General features: G+C 46.9%; 1 protein-coding gene across 1 annotated transcript in view; it reads left to right on the top strand.

The window, feature by feature from the left end:
* The window catches only part of NCAM1 (neural cell adhesion molecule 1), a 294,025-nt gene that overhangs the window by 246,564 nt on the left and 29,631 nt on the right, over positions 1 to 17,830 (top strand). The window contains exons 9-14 of the mRNA XM_045556566.1: positions 4,436 to 4,586; positions 4,966 to 5,150; positions 5,546 to 5,642; positions 5,938 to 6,108; positions 7,722 to 7,853; positions 8,974 to 8,988. Coding sequence (XP_045412522.1) covers positions 4,436 to 4,586; positions 4,966 to 5,150; positions 5,546 to 5,642; positions 5,938 to 6,108; positions 7,722 to 7,853; positions 8,974 to 8,988 — 751 coding nt within the window. The remainder of the gene's footprint in view (positions 1 to 4,435; positions 4,587 to 4,965; positions 5,151 to 5,545; positions 5,643 to 5,937; positions 6,109 to 7,721; positions 7,854 to 8,973; positions 8,989 to 17,830) is intronic.

Below are 17,830 nucleotides of genomic sequence, written 5' to 3'. Positions count from 1 at the left end.
GATTAGGAAAACCTTTACCTTTCCTAATGTATAAAATGAATTATACATTTTAATGTGCATAAGGGGGAAAAAAGATGAACATAAGCTAAATCTTAAAATTAAATTGGGTAATAAACACACCATTGAAAGTGGGCCTTGGAAAAAGTTCTGAATTAAAAAGCTGCATGTGCACGGAATGCAGTGTGATACATCAATTCTCTAAAGCAACATGTTGTAAAATTTTACTGCTTTCTTGTTGTGTTTTATATCTTGTTCTCTCCAGGCTTCGTGGACTCGACCAGAGAAGCAAGAGGTATAGCTTACCTGACCACTAGCCAGTCTTTAGTTTTGAAAGCATTGCAGTTTAACTCACCATTGCAGTTTCATAACCAGACATGCTAAACTAATTAGTAATTTAGTTAGATTACAGAATAGGCCGATAGTGGTAGATATTACTTAGCAATAGTGTCCTTTTAGGATGAGCAAGCAAGCTGTGTTGGGAGTGGATGAACAAATCCTTATTATTTCCTAAAACTGGATCTTATTCTCTTGCTGGTGCTGGTAAAATCGCATCCAGGTAATTATGCTGATAGAAATAAATTGCCCCAATTCCCAGGCCAGGAGTTTTGAAATGATGAAATGTTTTTGAACTCTGAGTGGTTCATGTGGCTTTGGACCATAAAGTCACAGAGTTAGTGATCTGAACACCCACTCATCCCTTTCCTTTCCAGCTCAACTCATCTTGTTGCTCACTTATTTTATAATGATTGGTCTTGGAAAATTATCACGTCACATTTCATCTCAAAAGCAATGCAAATGACATCTCTTGTTGGTTTTCCCAAATTGCTAAACATATCTATGTTACTTTTATAGAGCATTAAATTTACTAGATTAGAATGATTTGGTACAAACAGTTTTATGTTTTCTAAAGTCAGTGGCATTTACCTTTTGAAATTTCTCTGACTACTTGCTTCAGTTTGGGTCATGTGGGACTTAGTTTGAAAACTGAAGCTAAATATTAATCTTTAGATCTTAATTGCTACATCTCAAGACCATACTTATGATCATGCCTATCATTTTTTATCTGATTTGTCGATTAAGTGACATATTATGAAATAAAAACTAGTATACTTTAGATGAGATTCAAGGATCTAATCTATACATACTTTTTTAAAAAATAGCTTTTGTCTCTTCTCCAGTGGAGCTTTGATACTATAATAACAAATGCTGACTATGGTGATCCTATAGACTCTGTATTTTAATTTTAAAGACTATCCTCTCAGTCTTTCAGGAATGATAATTATTCAGAACATATAATTCATGTGTTCAGGTCATGGCTATGCATATTTAATGCTGTTTAATATTTAAAAGTTGACCGCCTGTCCCCAGGCACTGATACAAGTTTCCACATGTGAACACACTGCCATTGTCAAATCTAGTTCATTATAAGCCCCCTTTGTACCACCCCTTCCTCCATGTCATAGGAACTGCAGTTAAGTGAGCATCCTCAGTGAAATGCTTCCCTCCTGTGGCACAAGAATCGCTTAGAGCTATCACAGCTTGGGTGTTTTGTTGCCCAAAAAATCATGGACCCATTGGGATTGGGGAATGGAGCGAAGAGAGTTAATTATCAGCCACTCTTAAGCAGCTACAGATCTCATTCTGCTTGGCCTTGGACATCTTTCCTCTGTCATTCTGATTTAGAGGAGGAGCTGAGATTTATCAGGGAGCATTAAGGCCATGTTAAGAGAATTATTATTATAAGTGGCAGTAATAGGTTTACTCCCAGGAAAGCAGACACCTCACTCCGTTTTCCAGAAGTGTCCTTATCTTGTCGAGTCTCACTTTGGTCATAATTGACTTTCAAGTGAAGGCTGCCCCTGGGGAGTTCTCTTCTCTCCTGTTTGCCTCATGCAGAGATGAAGACCTTAAGTCCAGACGAGTGTCAGAGAAGGCTCCAGTTAGGGCCAATTTCATTTTGTAAGTTCTAAAAAGCCTTAGCATTTTTACCTGGAAGAAGGGAGACAAAAATATTTTGATGAGAAGAAGAATTGTAATTGCCCTTCATACTTTTCTGGAAAAAAAAAAAAAAGGTCTTCTTGCCACCATGACCTTTCCACACTTGTCAAGAGCTCATCTGCTCCCTCTGCCGCCACAGCCTGGGTGTCAGCATGACTTTTGCTCTGGATGGCTTGTAGGTGGCACTCTCTGACTCTGTCCTGGGGCCAGAGTGAAACATGTCGAGGAGTGGGAGTCTAATCACACGGGGTCTACATATGTATCCTCAGATGGAAAACTGGGTATCTGGCAAATAATCCCATCATCAGATCTGTAGTGAGCCGCTGCAAAGTAAGAATTCTCTACAGAATTCTCGACAGACCTACTGGTCTGCTAACATCATTAAAGGAGAGACATTTCCACATAGAGAAAGTTCAGAAAAGAAACCAGACAGGAAAAAAAAAAGTATGGCTGTCCATGCAGCCGTTTTCTGAGCTTCTCTTCAACCGTTTTCTAGATTATTCCCAGTAAAGACTGCTCCTCCTTGTTGTTAAAGTCCTACTTTTACCTCATGATTTTCTTTGCCTCCTTTATTGCTTTCTCTATCTCTTCCTTATGGAAATATCCTCTTGACTTCCTGAAGATTAGGGTCAGATTTCCAGGGTTGTGGTGGCAGCCCCAGCACCAGTCCTGTCTGTGTCACAAACAGTCATAGTTCAGTCTCTGGCTGGCATCACAGAGGTAACTAGAAAGGCCAGGGGTGGACCTCGAGTTCCCTCTGCCTTCAGCCTTGCTGTGATTTTGGAAATCAGGAGTGACAAGCAGATCAGGCTGTCCCTTTAGAGATAAATGCAAGGATGGCTTCACGTTCTCCATGCCACTGGTGCAGACTGACAGCTAAGGATTTCTCTGTGGTGTATGTAAAGAGCCACTTGGATGTATCAGCAAAACACTGTTAGTCCACGAGAAAGGGGGTCCTATGCTCCACCCAACAAACTGGGTGTCCCGAGGCTTTCTAGTGACATGCTGCACACCTGTCTGTTGTCATCTCTCATTAGTGTGGGGTGCAGCTTCTCAACCAACCAAGCTCCCAGATTTATAGGTCGAATGGCAGCATCACAGCCAACGCTCATCTCAGGGAGGAGTGACAGACACAGCCATAGGCAGTGATGACTTTCTTGGCGCTGCTGTCTTCTCTCTAGAAGTTGCTCTCCAGCTTCCAGACGTGAAAAGTGATGGGGGCTTAAATAACTGGAGTGGACTAAATCTGTTAGTGATGGCAGAGGGACTTCTTGTGGTAGGTCTGAGGCTGCCGCACAAAGCCAGTGCTCCCTGTTTTTGAGCTTCCTAGGCTGGCTGCCATATGACATTGCATTTCTGGGCTTCGAGCTTCCAAACCAGCATACCAATAGAACCTGAAGCCAAGTGCTCTTTCATGTTTTAAAGACCCAGCCGAGGGGATGGCAGATGCCAGATACAGCACAACCTCGTCTCCGTCTCTGCAGAACATCATATACTGGAGATAAGGGGGTGGCCCAGCTCACAAGGAACAGGAGGCCCCTTCTTCAGATTACCAGCTTTCTTGAGGATCTGAACTTGGGCCACATGCCTAGACTCTTTCTGGGCCAGCAGCCACTTTACTTAGAATGTCAAGGGGGAAAACCTTTGGAGATATTCCGGTACTCGTTGCCTGAGGACCTTATGCTTATTCTCTCTTTGGCCAGTCATTGTAATTCTGGAGACCCAGGAAGCCAATTGCAATATCAAGTCCTATGAAATGGTGATGACCGGGGTCTCAAGGATCCCAGATCTGCCCGGGACTCTTTGTACCACTGTCCCTGGAGAGAGAACCCAGTTATCCTCACTTTCAGCTCACCGGCTCAACTCCTGAGCTTTGAGTTATTTGGCTTGTTTTTTAAATGGAATTATTTCGCTTTGAAGCATCCAGGAAAGAGAGGCATCTGCAGAAATACAGGTTTCTTGTATAATTTCTTATGTTGAGCACATTAAAATTTCCTATCGCATGTACATGTAGCATGGAACTGGCAGATGGGCAGATGGGAAGGAGAGGAGGGGAAGGCAGGCTCCCAGAATCTCATGAAGCAAGGCTGCCACTGTGGGAGCATCCGCTGGCCAGAGCTTTTGGTTCCATTTTAGACGTCCCAAACAAAGTCGTCTTGGGGGACCTAGCCCCAAACCAGTCTTGGCACTTAGTTAAGGCCACCTGACGTAGCTGAGTCCCACTTTCTGTTTTGGATCCACCCAAGTCCCACGGTGTTCCCCCACAGCCTCCCCTATTAGGTGGCACCTAAAGTAAGACTCAGCCATTGTCACAGAGAGGAGAGGGGGTGAGACTGGTCACAGACAAGCGATGGCCTAGTCTCCTCGCCCGCCCTGCCGTAGCACTGCTGCCTGCCACCCTGCCTCGGGCTCTGACACGCCCCCTCCCTCCCGGCAGACCCTGGATGGGCACATGGTGGTGCGCAGCCACGCCCGCGTGTCGTCGCTGACCCTGAAGAGCATCCAGTACACAGACGCCGGAGAGTACGTCTGCACTGCCAGCAACACCATCGGCCAGGACTCCCAGTCCATGTACCTGGAAGTGCAATGTGAGGAAGGACTGGGGAAGACTCGGGCGAGGGAGGGATGGTGCAGGATTGAGATGAGGGGAAAACAGCAGCAAGGACCTGTGCCCTACCCTGGGAGCTCTGCTCATGTCACTTCTGGCAGTTGGCCCCAGGCCAGGCCTCTTCAGGGCTGTGTCCCCGAGCCACCACACACACACCATCCCCAGGCTTTTTATAAGCCTGCCAAGCCCCTCGAGGTTCCCCACACATGTGCACAGGAATTGCAAAACAGCCCTGACTTCCACTCCGCCAGGCACCGCCTGTGCTTCAGAGCACACCTGCCTTCCCAGTACCAGGAGACAGGATGTGGGGGCTCCATGAGAGTGGCAGTCATCCTGATCATCACCATCATTCATTGCAGATGCCCCCAAGCTACAGGGCCCCGTGGCCGTGTACACGTGGGAGGGGAACCAGGTGAACATCACCTGCGAGGTGTTTGCCTACCCCAGTGCCACAATCTCATGGTTCCGGGATGGTCAGCTGCTGCCAAGCTCCAACTACAGCAACATCAAGATCTACAACACCCCATCTGCCAGCTACCTGGAGGTGAGTCAGCCTGGGGGCAGGGCCAGGTGCCCGGGTGGAGAAGGCACAGTTGGACTGTGGGTAGGCTCCTGCATGCAGCTCACGTCCTCTCTGTCTTGCTTCCCTGCCACATCCTGAGCAGGGAAGGCATTGGCTGGGAAAGAAACCGAGACTCATCCCAGGTTCCCTGTCCCCTGCTGCACTGATCCTCTCCCTGCAGCTAGAGCAGGGACTAAGAGGGGGAACATGCCTCTTCCGTGGGCCCCTTTGCCATTCTCTTATTTAAGGCTGGGCTGGAGCTAAAGATTCATGTTTTACTCGTTCTATTCTTTACTAACTTAATCCAGTAAATAAGGATCTGAGTCTGTGGCCATCCCATGGGACACTTGTAACCCAAGAGCTCCTTCCTTCTAAAGGTGACCCCAGACTCTGAAAATGACTTCGGAAACTACAACTGTACTGCAGTGAACCGCATTGGACAGGAGTCCTTGGAATTCATCCTTGTCCAAGCAGGTGAGTGCCCCTTTCAGGGGCTTCCACACCACCCTTACCCTGCAGCCCATTTTGTGTACTTCGGTGATGCCAGGGTCAGCAAGGCCAGGGGGCCAGGAAGCACAGAGCCGTTGGAGGATCTGAGCATGGGTCATATTGGGGAGAGTCAACTGGGAGAGTGGACCAGGAGGACAGGGTACAGGCAACAAGATTCCCAAGAATGAGCAGAAATGAGAGAGACATGCCTTGTGATTGGGAGTTACGGTCCTGGGCCAAATTGGGCTCACCTGGGTCTCCATATGTGTCCTCCCCACAGACACCCCCTCTTCACCATCCATCGACCGGGTGGAGCCATACTCCAGCACCGCACAGGTGCAGTTTGACGAGCCAGAAGCCACAGGTGGGGTGCCCATCCTCAAGTACAAGGCCGAGTGGAAAGCAATGGGTGAAGAAGCGTGGCATTCCAAGTGGTATGATGCCAAAGAAGGTGAGTCAGGAAGAGTCTGCATTTCCTTTGGGCTCATGAGTGTCTCGGCACTTAGTGTTGGGGTGCACACTCACCCCCAGCATCCACCAGATCCTGGCTGCCCACTCTCACCTACTGGAGCTTGCCAGATGCCACCACCTGCCATCCTGTTGTGTTCCTACAGAATTAGGAACCGTCCTTCCAGAATTAGGTTGCAGTCACATCTCCTTGTAGAGTTGTTGGCCCCCCTGCCCCTGCCCCCTGGTGCCTCAGAGCCTGGTTTTCACGACCCTGCCAGGACAAGGTGAGGCCATCTCAACCATGTTCTGGGCAGCAGCCCCACAAAGGTGCTGAGCACAACCAGGCGAGTCCAGTCCACCCATCTCCTGCATATTCCACTTACTCGAGCTGCAGTTCCCTGCCCACACTCAGACTGTCCCTCCGGGGCATCTATACTCAGGGACTGTCATGTAATTGTGATAGTAACCAAGTGAGAAAGGAATGTCTGCTCTTAAATCAGTCCTATGATATCTTTCCAAGGTGAACATTTTAAAAAATGACCCTTGGATTGCTACAATTTTGAGATTCTGAGCCCCGACCATCTAAGGATGGAGTCTATTTATGTCTGACTCCCCCTTTTGGGTTTAATTGGAATCACTCAGTGAAGTATATTTTGTTGCTGTAGAAATTTTTAATCCTGGTCTGGTCTGTGGTGTAACTAGGGTGGAGTTGGGAGTGAGCTGCAATATTGGTATCTTGGCCACTCAGAGACTCGGTCCAACCCAGTTTTACTGAGAATTAGTTCTGCCAGAAAGCATGCATCACTCCTTCAGTTTCTGGGGGTTCCAGGGGGCCAAGAGGAATTGCTGTGTGATCAGAATCTGGGTCAGAAGAAAACATTCTCCTTTCTAACTCCTCTCTGAAATCGCATCCTGACTTTGTGGCAGGCGGATCCCATGTTACTATCTATCCACCAGGGTTTTTTCTTTTTTTTTTAGGTCAATTCTAGTAAATTTTTAAACTACACATAACAGATTTTACATTTAACCCTTTTTAAGTATGCAATTTGGTGGCATTAAGTGCAGCTATCACCCCCCATCCATCTCCAGAACTCTGTACCCATGAAGCAGTAACTCCACGTTCCTTCCCCCCCCAGCCCCTAGTAACCACCACTCTGCTTTCTGTGTCTACATAGTTGGCTATTCTAAGTACCTCGTATAAGTGGAATCATATATTTTTCCTTTTGTGACTGGCTTATTTCACTTCGCACATGTCTTCAAGGTTCATCCATGTTGGAGCATGTGTCAGAATTTCCTTCTTGCGTAAGGCAGAATAGTATTTCCTTGTATGTACGTACTGCATGTCATTTATCCATTCATCCATCAGGGGTCATTTGGGCTGTTTCTACCTTTTGTCTGTTCTGAATGGTGCTGCCATGTACATGGCTATCCAAGAATCTGTTTGGTCCCTGCTTTCAGTTCTTCTGTGTGTATGCCCAGAAGTAGAATTGCTGGACCAAATGATAAGTCTACGTTAATCTTTTGAGTTCCCGCCATACTGTTTTCCAGAGCAGCTACACCAATATACCAGTAGACTGTCACTCTTTTGTGATCCTTCCCATGTTCTCACAACAGCCAGCATGGAGGGCATTGTCACCATCGTGGGCCTGAAGCCAGAGACGAGGTACGCGGTGAGACTGGCAGCCCTCAACGGCAAGGGGCTGGGCGAGATCAGCATGGCCTCCGAGTTCAAAACGCAGCCAGTTCGTAAGTAAAGAAGCTCCCCTGCCTCTTCCTGTGCCCACCCTCCTCTCCCTGGGGGCAGCCAGGGACCCTGAGCTGGCCCACGTCATTGTCCAGATGACAGCTTTTTGTCTTCCTATCCCTCTGCTCACAGCGGCCCCTCCTAGTTGAGCTAACACACAGCCCCTTCATCCTCTCATTCTCGAAGGGGTTGGGGACACTGTCCTCGTAGCCAGTCTAGCTTGTTTAGAGTAACAGCCAGGGGAAAGCCACCGGCACATTATTAAAGGGAATGGGAAGAAAACCGATGGATTGTGGAGAGACCTGGGGGACTTGCTTTTTGACACAGGCCACAGAGGCCCTCAGCACCCTGTGACTTGAAGGAAGAAGGCCAAAATGGTGACAGGTCACATAATTTGTTCTGAGATTTTTGATGCAACAGAGATATTAAGTCGCAGAGGAAAGGGGACTGCTGTAGAATGTGGGAGCAAGAGCAGAAACCCAACCATGCCAAAGGGGAGAGGGTGGCCCGGCCCTGGCCTTCACCTTCCCTGCTCCTCCTCCCCTCCCACACCAGGAGTGGCAGTCAGGGTCTCCCTGCCTCTCAGCCTCTTTCAGGAGAGCTGCTCTCCCTGATTCCGCTCAGGGCTGCATCTCTGTTTTCCTCCGCCATCCTATCTCTCCTTAAAGCATGCTGGCCCTGCCTTGCTCTCACCTCCCACAAGCAGCCAGGCTCCAGCCACAGCCCTCTGCAGACAGAGTTGCTGCCCTAGGAGGCTCCTGAGTCCATCCTGAGGAAGAAGATGCCATAGAACTAGACTCCCGAGGGGTCACAGAGTTCCCTGGGCTCTCTCTGACCCCTGGATTTAAAATGCACAAAGGAGAATTCTTTGTTTCCTTCTCTTTGGAGCCAGAGGCCTGCAAAGGGACCCCCTGCCCTCTTCCCAGAAATAGAAAAGCTTGTGTCATCTTCCTTCTACAGGAATTGCTTCTTTCTCTGGATTTGAAGTAATTTAATATTTGCGTTTCCAGCTCCATGTGCTCTGCGGATTCTATTCATTTCTTTTACATCTTATTTTTTTTTTTTCTTGGGTCTGTCTCTTGTCTTTTCTTTTCGTCTGTGTTCCATCCATGGGAAATGCAGATAGCCCTCCTCCACGTAAGTGCCTCTTCATACCTCATTACCTGTCCCCATAGCGTTAACATCTGCTAGTCCTAGTTCTTAATTTAGTTCCAGTGCCTTTTTTGTCCCCTAGAGGCTGAAGTAGATACCGTCTGGGCCCTAACCACACTGACCTTAGTCTAGTCGTGTTCTTGTTAACGTCTGTAGGTTACTCCGAGAGGCTAACACTCTTCTGTTTTAGAGCATGCAACTTCTGTGTCTTTTGAAATTGTGCTTATTTATTAATTTTTGTGTGTGATGATTATTACCCTGTGGCAAAGATGACATTTGCTGAGCCAAGCCTGGTGGAAGTCTGCAGATGGTCCCTGAGTAACACGCGATAGCCCCGTTTCTCCTTCAGCCAGGATGGCAGAAAAGTGACCACAGCCTCACCAGGCCACTATTCAAAATTCCTTCAAGGGAAAAAGAACCCGAAAGGATTTTCACATTTGCTTTTAGGAGATAAAAGAATTAAGCTCGGTTGCTCCCTTGCTTTGCTGGCTGTCAGGTTGGTCGCTAGAGGGGAACAGGAGGACTGGTCCCGGAAGGCCCCCTGCAGCAGCTGCCATTGTAACAATGTAGCATGAACTTTGGTTCCAAGTCATGGCGTGTCCTCCCGGCAGCTGGAGGGGGTTAAATCCCCGGTTCTGGTCAGCTTCGTTCCTTAGTACTAAGTCACCTGCAACGTGCATTTTCATGTTCGGGAAAGGCTGACCAGCTAACTTAGTAACTTTCCTGCCATGCATGTATGGGGGAGATTCCCCGTGGGCAGGACACCCTAATAGTGTAAGCTGTAAATAGAGAAGAGAAGGGAGTGGAACTGTGGGCTCACCTCCTCGGCCTGTGTGGATGCCCCAAGCTCCACTTCTGCCGAGGCTGGGCTCTTTCTTCCTAGGCTGAGCTCAGAGAATAATGGAGGGAAGTATTATCCAGGCAGAAGAAAAGCTATTTAGGAAGCCATACATTCTTTTTATAAAGAGCTCCTAGCTCCTGAAAGGCACTTAGGGAAGCTTATATTTTTAAAATTTATTCATAAATATTGCCACAACAGCAAAAACTAAGTAGCTAAATGTAGGCGTTCTGAGATTTTGAGCAAGTGCTAAATCCACTGCCTCAGCAGAGTTGGTGTCTGAGTGAACCAGCTCTGGAAGGCATGGCGGGTGGAGGTGGAGTCGGCAGGTAGGCTGACAGCTGTCTGCTCTGGGCCGGCAGCCGGGCCCTGAGCAAGTCTGGGGGAGCAGCTCTGGGCATAAGAGAACCTTCCTTATGGACCCTTCTGCTGATCCTTAACTGATGCTTCAACCGAATCTTCAGGTTTCCTGTCTTCTAGATTTGATCAATAAATGAGTGCTGGCTTAGTTACGTTAAGAGAGGAAGGCTGGGATAAGGCCTCCCTCTGAGTCTCTAAGCAGTCACTGGAGTTTGAGTACTGAATCAGAATAACTGGGTCTGGGACTTCAAAGACCACAGTGGTTTTCATTCTTTGCCAGCTCAGCCCTTGTAAAGGTGAGATTTTTTTTTTTTTAATAGCAGAGTCTGTGTTTTTAAAGTCAATGTTAAAAGCTAAATGTTTAATTAAATTTTGATTTTAAATTTGAACTTAGATGAAATTTTGAACCAAAAAAAAAAAAAAAAAGACATCTCTAGACTTTGTTGCTTATTGTCTGGTAGTATAAAAATGGGCAAGCAACAAAGACTCCAAGAAGTCCTTTGGCAAATGATGTCATCTCTCCATTCCAAGGAGATCAGGAATGATACAACAGCAGGCATTGCTAGTGACACAGAAAGTCAGTATGTCTCAATCATATAATAACGTTATGGTTTAAAGAATTGAAAGGCAAACTTCTTTTAGATAAGTAGAATCACGGCATTGTCTTAGGGTTAAGTGTGCCTTTTCTAAGAATTTCAGCAGGATGGGGTGGTGAACATGTGGGAACATCATCCTCTCACTAAAGATACCTTATTATGGTCTTTCTTTGTGCCGCTGTAGTCTTCCCAGGGTCGCTGAAGTGAGGGCCTACCCTAAGGAGTGTCCTGCTGCGCTTAGACTCATCCTGAAAAAGGATACCATCAGGACGATGCTGCCAGCAGTTGCCACTGCTGTGACAGACCCAACTTTTTGCTGCTAGGAAGTGAGAACAGGTCTTAGTTCTGAGTTCTCACTCCCTTTGCATGGCAGGCACAGAGGTTGTTTGAAATCAGGTAAACAGAATCCACCACCAGTTTACCTGCGTGCTTCCACTGAGCTCAAGCACCAGCGATATTGGTTTCAGATGCTAGCTCCAGGCACCATCGACATTGCACCCCTATCCTGAAATACCACTGGGGTACAGATGCACAGCCAGATCCCATGGCACTGGAGTTAAGCCCTGGGTGCACTCTCAGCCCCAGTGAAGAGAAAGCACAGGGTCATGCTGGCATACAGGACAGGGAGGCGTGGCTGCCAGACCCCTGTCTCTCCAGGCGTTCGGTGAGGCCAGTGCGTGTGAAACTGACTCATCACTTGAAGTTTGTTGAGGTGTCTCAGTAATGGGGCTGCTTTCTTGGTTCCTTAGTAGACTTCTCCACATCCAGGGACAGGGATATATCCATGCAGGAATGAACGGGTGAAACTAGCAAAAGCCACCAATACTTGAAGGACCCCTGCACGAGCTGCCAGATTAGAAGGCATGGCTTACCTGTTTGGAAGTTCCTTCGTGTGCAGTTCATAAATGTGCATGAGGGTAATGAGGAAGCTATGACTGCAAACAAATAAAACTCTAACCTGGGAGAATGTTCCCATTTCGTGTATTTCTAAGCCAAATGTTTGCATGTCAGCAAGACACTCACGCGGAAAGCTCTTGACCTCTATTTGCCTGGGGAGGGGCTGCTTCCCTGTCAGAACTGCCTACAACGGACTGTGAATCTTTTCCTCCATGACTGAGCCACGCGCCTCAAGAATTTCATTGCCTAAACATTACCACATAATTTGCTTCCATACCATGAAGCAAAATAGACAATTTCTTTCAGGGTATAGAGATTATGAATGAGTACTTTTGATAAGACTCATCTTGAGATTTTTGTTTTCACATGTTATCCCCCAAATGATGGCACATTGCAAGTATAAATTAAATGCATTATAATATATGTGGCTAAAGCACATAAAATTCCATCCCTTTGCCTAAATAATACAGACAATTATGCAAACAGTCCCAGCCAAAAAATAAAAGATAGAGAGGGAACGAGAGATACACCATTACGTGAATTAGCCAGACCATCCAATCACGCCGAGTTAGTCCATCTTGCTCTGATTCCAGTGACACGTGGTTTAATGAGATGCCCTCATCCTGTAGGTAAAGGAAGATCACACCATGAGTACCAATGCAGGGCTGGAGTTATGTTGGTGTTTTTCCAAATTTTCATCTAGCTCTCAGAGGGGACTTTGTTTTATGATTGTTGATGGGACAACTTCCGAATATTTGCCAATGAAAACTAAAGATCCATTCAGTGTCCCAATGTCTCAGATGCACGATTTCTAACCATCCTACATACAGAAAGTTGTTAGCGTTACTTATTCAGCCCCAGTTCCTTCAACATCCCCTTTCTCTGGGGGAGTGAGAATGACACTGACCGTTATTTGCACTGCTCTTCTATAGCAGTATCCTAGAAAGTCACATTCTGTCAAGGGGTTTTTGGAGGGCAGTGGTGGTTATAGCATCATCTGTATGACAGACTATTAATGAACCTCCCCCAGTAGTAAACAGTAAGCAGGACACTCATTTCCACTTCATTCAGATATTGAAATTAGTGAGGCATACAGGTTTTGCTATAAATTTGTGCCATATATGCAAATAAGTGCCTCTATATAAATGCACGTGTAGATGTGGAACATGAAAAGCCCAAGTCTTTTTCTCTCCTTTTTACTTGTTTACCCTAAGCTGAGGTCCAGCTTCCCTTTCCTCCTGCACCTCTGATCCTAGGGAGACAGCTGCTTCTGCTGAATTGGTTATTTGTTTTCAGTCGAGGTTTGAGGCTTCTGCAGCTGTTCCTGGCCCAGACCTTACCTGAACGGCAGGGTTTGGCAGGCGCACAGGCTCCTGGCTTGACGTCGGAGAGAGCCCTGCTCCCCGCTGGCTCGCTGGCCACCTGTTCGCGCACGGAGCTGTCCCTCCCCCCTTTAACCCGCTTCAGCTCCTCATACCGACGCCCCGGGTTGTCGCTTCCATGTTTTCATTCAGTATCTGTGTGCCTCAGTGATGCTTTTTCCTTTTTTCTCACCTTCATTTTTCTTCCTTCAGCGGCATCTGCTAGCTCTCCCACCCCCGTTCCGTTGTCTCCACCAGATAGTGAGTATCATTTTCTTCATCCGTCTCTCTGCAGGTTGCTTTCCACCAGCCGCAGTTTGGGCTGCCTAATGCTATCTCCTCCACCAGGTGATAATTCAACTCTGTTGGCGGAAAGCAGCGTCGGGGTTTTAGAGAAGAGAAATAGGCATAGGGCCTCTCAGATTCATGGGGGCAGCCTGCCCGGAAGGGAGGCAAGTGAAAAGCATTGCTCTGGGTAGAAAACCCTGCAGACAGCCAGCCCTGTCCTCGAGATTCCGAGTGGGCCGGACCAAAGCTGATACTTGGAGAAGCCAAAGGAATTTACTGAGAAAAATATCTGCTCTGCAGGGCCATAAGAAATGCTTTGGGGTGCTGTGTTTTTACCCTTCATTTTAATGGGCACAGTTGGATTCAGACATTGAAATGAGAGTGGGGCCTGTAGCTTTTGCTTCATCCGTAAATGCATACGTTTCTCATAAATATTTGAGGGAAAATAAACAGCGTCTGCTTGCAGATGTGCCCGGCAGTAGCTGCTTAGGGGAAACTACTTAACCTTTCACAAAGGAGCCTTGTTTTTCTCCTCTCTAAAATAGGATGAGTAGTCACCCTCCACCGACCCCCCTAAAGAAAACAGCAGACATTATAATGTTTATCAAGCTATGCTTTGCCCACCTGCATCAAGACCACCAGGCCGGCAGTGATGCTGACCGGTCTGTCTCAGGCTTTGTCGTCCTGGCTGAGCCTTGATTTCTGATCTTATTTTTATTCCGCTGCCCCATCTTTTTGTTCTCCTGAGCCCTCAGGAGTGGAGAGGACTCCAGGCCTGCCACTGTTTGGAGTTTTGAACCTGGCTTTCTAGAGGGGGACAACAAAGTGACACAACGGCTGAGGCAGGCGCAGGATGCAATGCCAACATCCGCCCAGAGCAGCAGACAGTGGCAAGTGTGTGGGCAGAGCGGTGCCGCCCGGCTGGCTTTATTCTCCTTAAAATAGCAGAAAGCCCTGCAGTTTGGGCTCAGCCTCAGGCGGACTCGAGCCCCAAGCACCAAAGCCCTCTGTGTCCATCTGTTTGACTCAGAAGCTTCCCTGCCACCCCACTCAGTGCTCTTCCAGGCGCTGCCTGGTGGTAGGAGCTCTAAAGCAAGCTCTGGAACCAGGCAGACCCGGGTTCAGGCCCCACCTTCTCCACGTCTGCCTACAGCCCCATGACCGCAGAAGGGTCACTCAGCTTCCCCAATCTCCAGGGTGAAGGATAAATTGCACTTACCTTTTAAGTGTTTATGAAAATTAAAGATTAAACGTGAAAACAGTGGGCAGCATGTAGCAGCTGGAACTAATAGTAAGAATCAAAATAAAGGGTTCTGTTCTTGCTGGGTGAGTCATTTGTCAGCAAAATCTGATAAGCTCTTTAAGATATGTATATTCATATTGATAAACCAGAAAGAGAGTGAGAAAATATCTCCTTCCCCATCTGTCTTTTCTTAATAATGATGCCTAGATGTGTATAAAATATATACACACGTATATATACATATATATTCATGAACATAAGTTGTCTCCGTTCTCTCGTTCACCTTGCTGTGCCCTTTCTGTCCTTCATGTTTCCATAGCAACCTGGCCTCTTCCTGCCCTTGCAACCACAGCACCGGCTAGTGAGTACAGAGCTCAGTTGCTCTCGGCCAGACCTCTGCTCGCTGCTTGTCGTGGAGCCGACTTCTGGGTTACAGCACTGCCTGTTGTTTTCCCTTTTATTAAAAGCAACAGTTGGGAATGCATGGAGGCCCCTAGCCTGGTGTGGTTTCCTAAGCATGCTGTGTGCTTGGCCAAGAGAGCAAACCGAGCCTCACCAAAAGAACGGGCGTGATTATTTGAAGAATTCTCTGTGCATGAGGAGGCCTTTCCAAATTGACTGTCTGATTAAAAATAGAAAAGGATTAGGGAAACACTCAGGAGACAAGAGAACAGCATCTCCTTCCTAGCTTTTGCTGTCCCCCCCCCTCTGAAATACAAACGCACACACACGCATGCACCCATGTTAATACGGAATTAGCAAGGGAAGGAGCAGGAGAAAATGGCTGCTCTGGGACAGGCAGAGGGAGCTGCCGAGGAGGAAGGAGCCGCTGCTTCCTGACAGCGCGCCCTCCTTTGTCTCTCTGCACACAGAGCACATGGGAAGGAGAGAGCTCCCTCCTTCTCTCTCCTTTCCTGCTTCCACCTCCGTGCTAGAAAAATGATGGGCCAAAGAAGCCTAACCCAGGCTCTTTCTGGGTTGTGAGTCCAGATGAAAGTGCTGGAATTCATCTCCTGACGATAGAGGCAAGAGCCAGACTGTGTCGGCTTTCTCTGCGGAGCACGTTGCGCTGAATCACCACTGTGCCGTGGTACTAGCTGGTCTTTGTGATGCTCTAATGAAGTGAGATGTGTGTCAAGGACTTAAATCCCCCAGCAAGTCAACATGAGTCTGTGTGCCTGTGTATAGTGTTCAGCACCAAAGCTGTGTGGGAGTTTTCGATTTTATATTTCTGGGTGCACAGGAAAAAAAAAATGACATGTGTCCCATTGAGCAGTAATCAGAGCAAGAAGGCAGAAAGCAGGTATGCGAAGTACAGCTCCCGCTCCCCGGGCCAAGGCTTCTGATACATAACTGAACGGAGAAGAAAAGAGAAAGAGTTTCCTGGTTCTGCGTGTTGCATGAAATGGTTCTTTTTTCGACTGCAGAAAACAGCTGAGGGTCTGCTTTCTTGGTGTTCCTTCCGTGTGTGTGCTGCGATGAATTTTAATTCCTGATGCTTTTGAGGTTTCATTTTGTCTGCAGAGCAGAGCCGGTGACAATAGGCTGTGCTCACACGAGTTTAATTCAGGGAATGGGGCCCTGTGCATTTGGAAAAGGAAAGCAGCCCACAGCATCCTGTCTTCTTCTGCAGTGTTGCTCCTGTCCTTTTTCAGCTTGGTGTAATGTGTGTCCAGGTGTAGTAGGAGAAAGCTACATAATGCATTTGCACAACTGTGTCAGATTTAAGGTGTCTCACTGTGGGTTGGTCTTCTCAGTTAGTGAAACTGGTTGCAGATTTTTCCTGAAAAAGGAATTAGATGTTTCTATCCTGATGTGTCTTTAATTTTTAAACATCAGACATTTCTGCTCACAGATAAAATGCTTAGTTGTGACATTCAAAGGGAAGAAAGTTTGAGTCATTTTACTGTGAACCACTTGACTACTGACCCAAATTGTAGGTCCCAGTGGATACTGAGATGAAGGAAAGACAGTCACAACTGGGCAGCAGCCTGTATTTAGCATGAGCATATTCCTCCCAGGAAGACAAAATGTAGCACATGTGAATTGCAGTGGAACTAATAGCAGAGTAGCTGTGAGCATGCAGAAATCCTTGATCATCAAGCAGCAAGGTTGAAAATAAATATCTCCCAGTTTTGCATATGTGTGTGTGTTTGCATGTTTGTGTCTTGATCCATTTATAATTATGAGTGAATGAACATATCTTAAATAAAATCGAAAGAGAAACAGCTCAGCTGTATATAATCCCTGCAGGACATCCTTGGTAGGAACATGCTAGAATCTGCGTAATGTCAATACACAGAATGTGCACAATAAGAAGTGCACATTCTACCAGCTCACAGTGGCAAGGGAATACGTAACTTGGTTAAAAAAACTTCTCTGGAAAAAAAAAAAAAAAAACTTCTCTGAAATTATTTTGATCAGCAGTGCGCTTTGGGAAGAAAGCTATCTTCTCCTCTCTTCTTTGCCCTTCTTCTCCCTTAGCCTTAACTGGCAATGGCCAGAACTTCCTCTGGCTTGTAAAAGTTAAGGTGGGAAACCCAAAATGACCTTTAACAAGTCAGGGTTAAATTCCATCACAAATTAGAATTTAAATACAACATAGGACCCAAAGGAACAGAGATAAGTCCACATAAGAAGACTGTTTTTTTCATTGTAAATCTCAAATTCGTGTCTTATCAGTGCAGCCACAAGTTTAAAGATAAAACGTTACCCATAAGTGGCCGAGCATTTGTTTATGTCAGGCTGTCAGTTCACTGGGCGCAGTCTCTGCTCTTCAGTGTCGGCTGAGCTATTGTCCCAACCACCAGAAGGAAACCTCTTCCCCGATCTGCACTGGCCTCTTCCTTTATGTGAGTCTTGACTTTGGGGAGGCTCTTCGGGGCCTGAGAAATGATGTGGGCATGTGGATAGAGAAGTGATAAAAGGTCCTCAAAGCCACCATCTCTGGCCCATGTCCACCAGCCTCACTCAGCCCAGGCTCCCTCTCCTCGTTACACCAGAGGAAACATGAAATTACTTTTCTTAATTTAATCAATCTTTTGTTCTTCCAGCGCACACAGTCTTCGCCTTAAAAATCTCAGGACTCTTCCTTGATGGCCCATGTTCTGTTTCATTGCCCTTGTTTCCCAAGGATGCTGAGACGTTTCTGGAATCTGTGAATAATAATAACGTGCTTTTTTCTTTTCCTTTAACAGTCTCCTGGATTGACTTTGACATCTGAGTCCTGACAGCAACACCACCC

The sequence above is a fragment of the Lemur catta genome, chromosome 7 (assembly GCF_020740605.2).
Source record: "Lemur catta isolate mLemCat1 chromosome 7, mLemCat1.pri, whole genome shotgun sequence".
Classification (NCBI taxonomy): domain Eukaryota; kingdom Metazoa; phylum Chordata; class Mammalia; order Primates; family Lemuridae; genus Lemur; species Lemur catta.
Note: the sequence above shows the minus strand (reverse complement) of the source record. Positions and strands in the feature narration are given on the sequence as shown.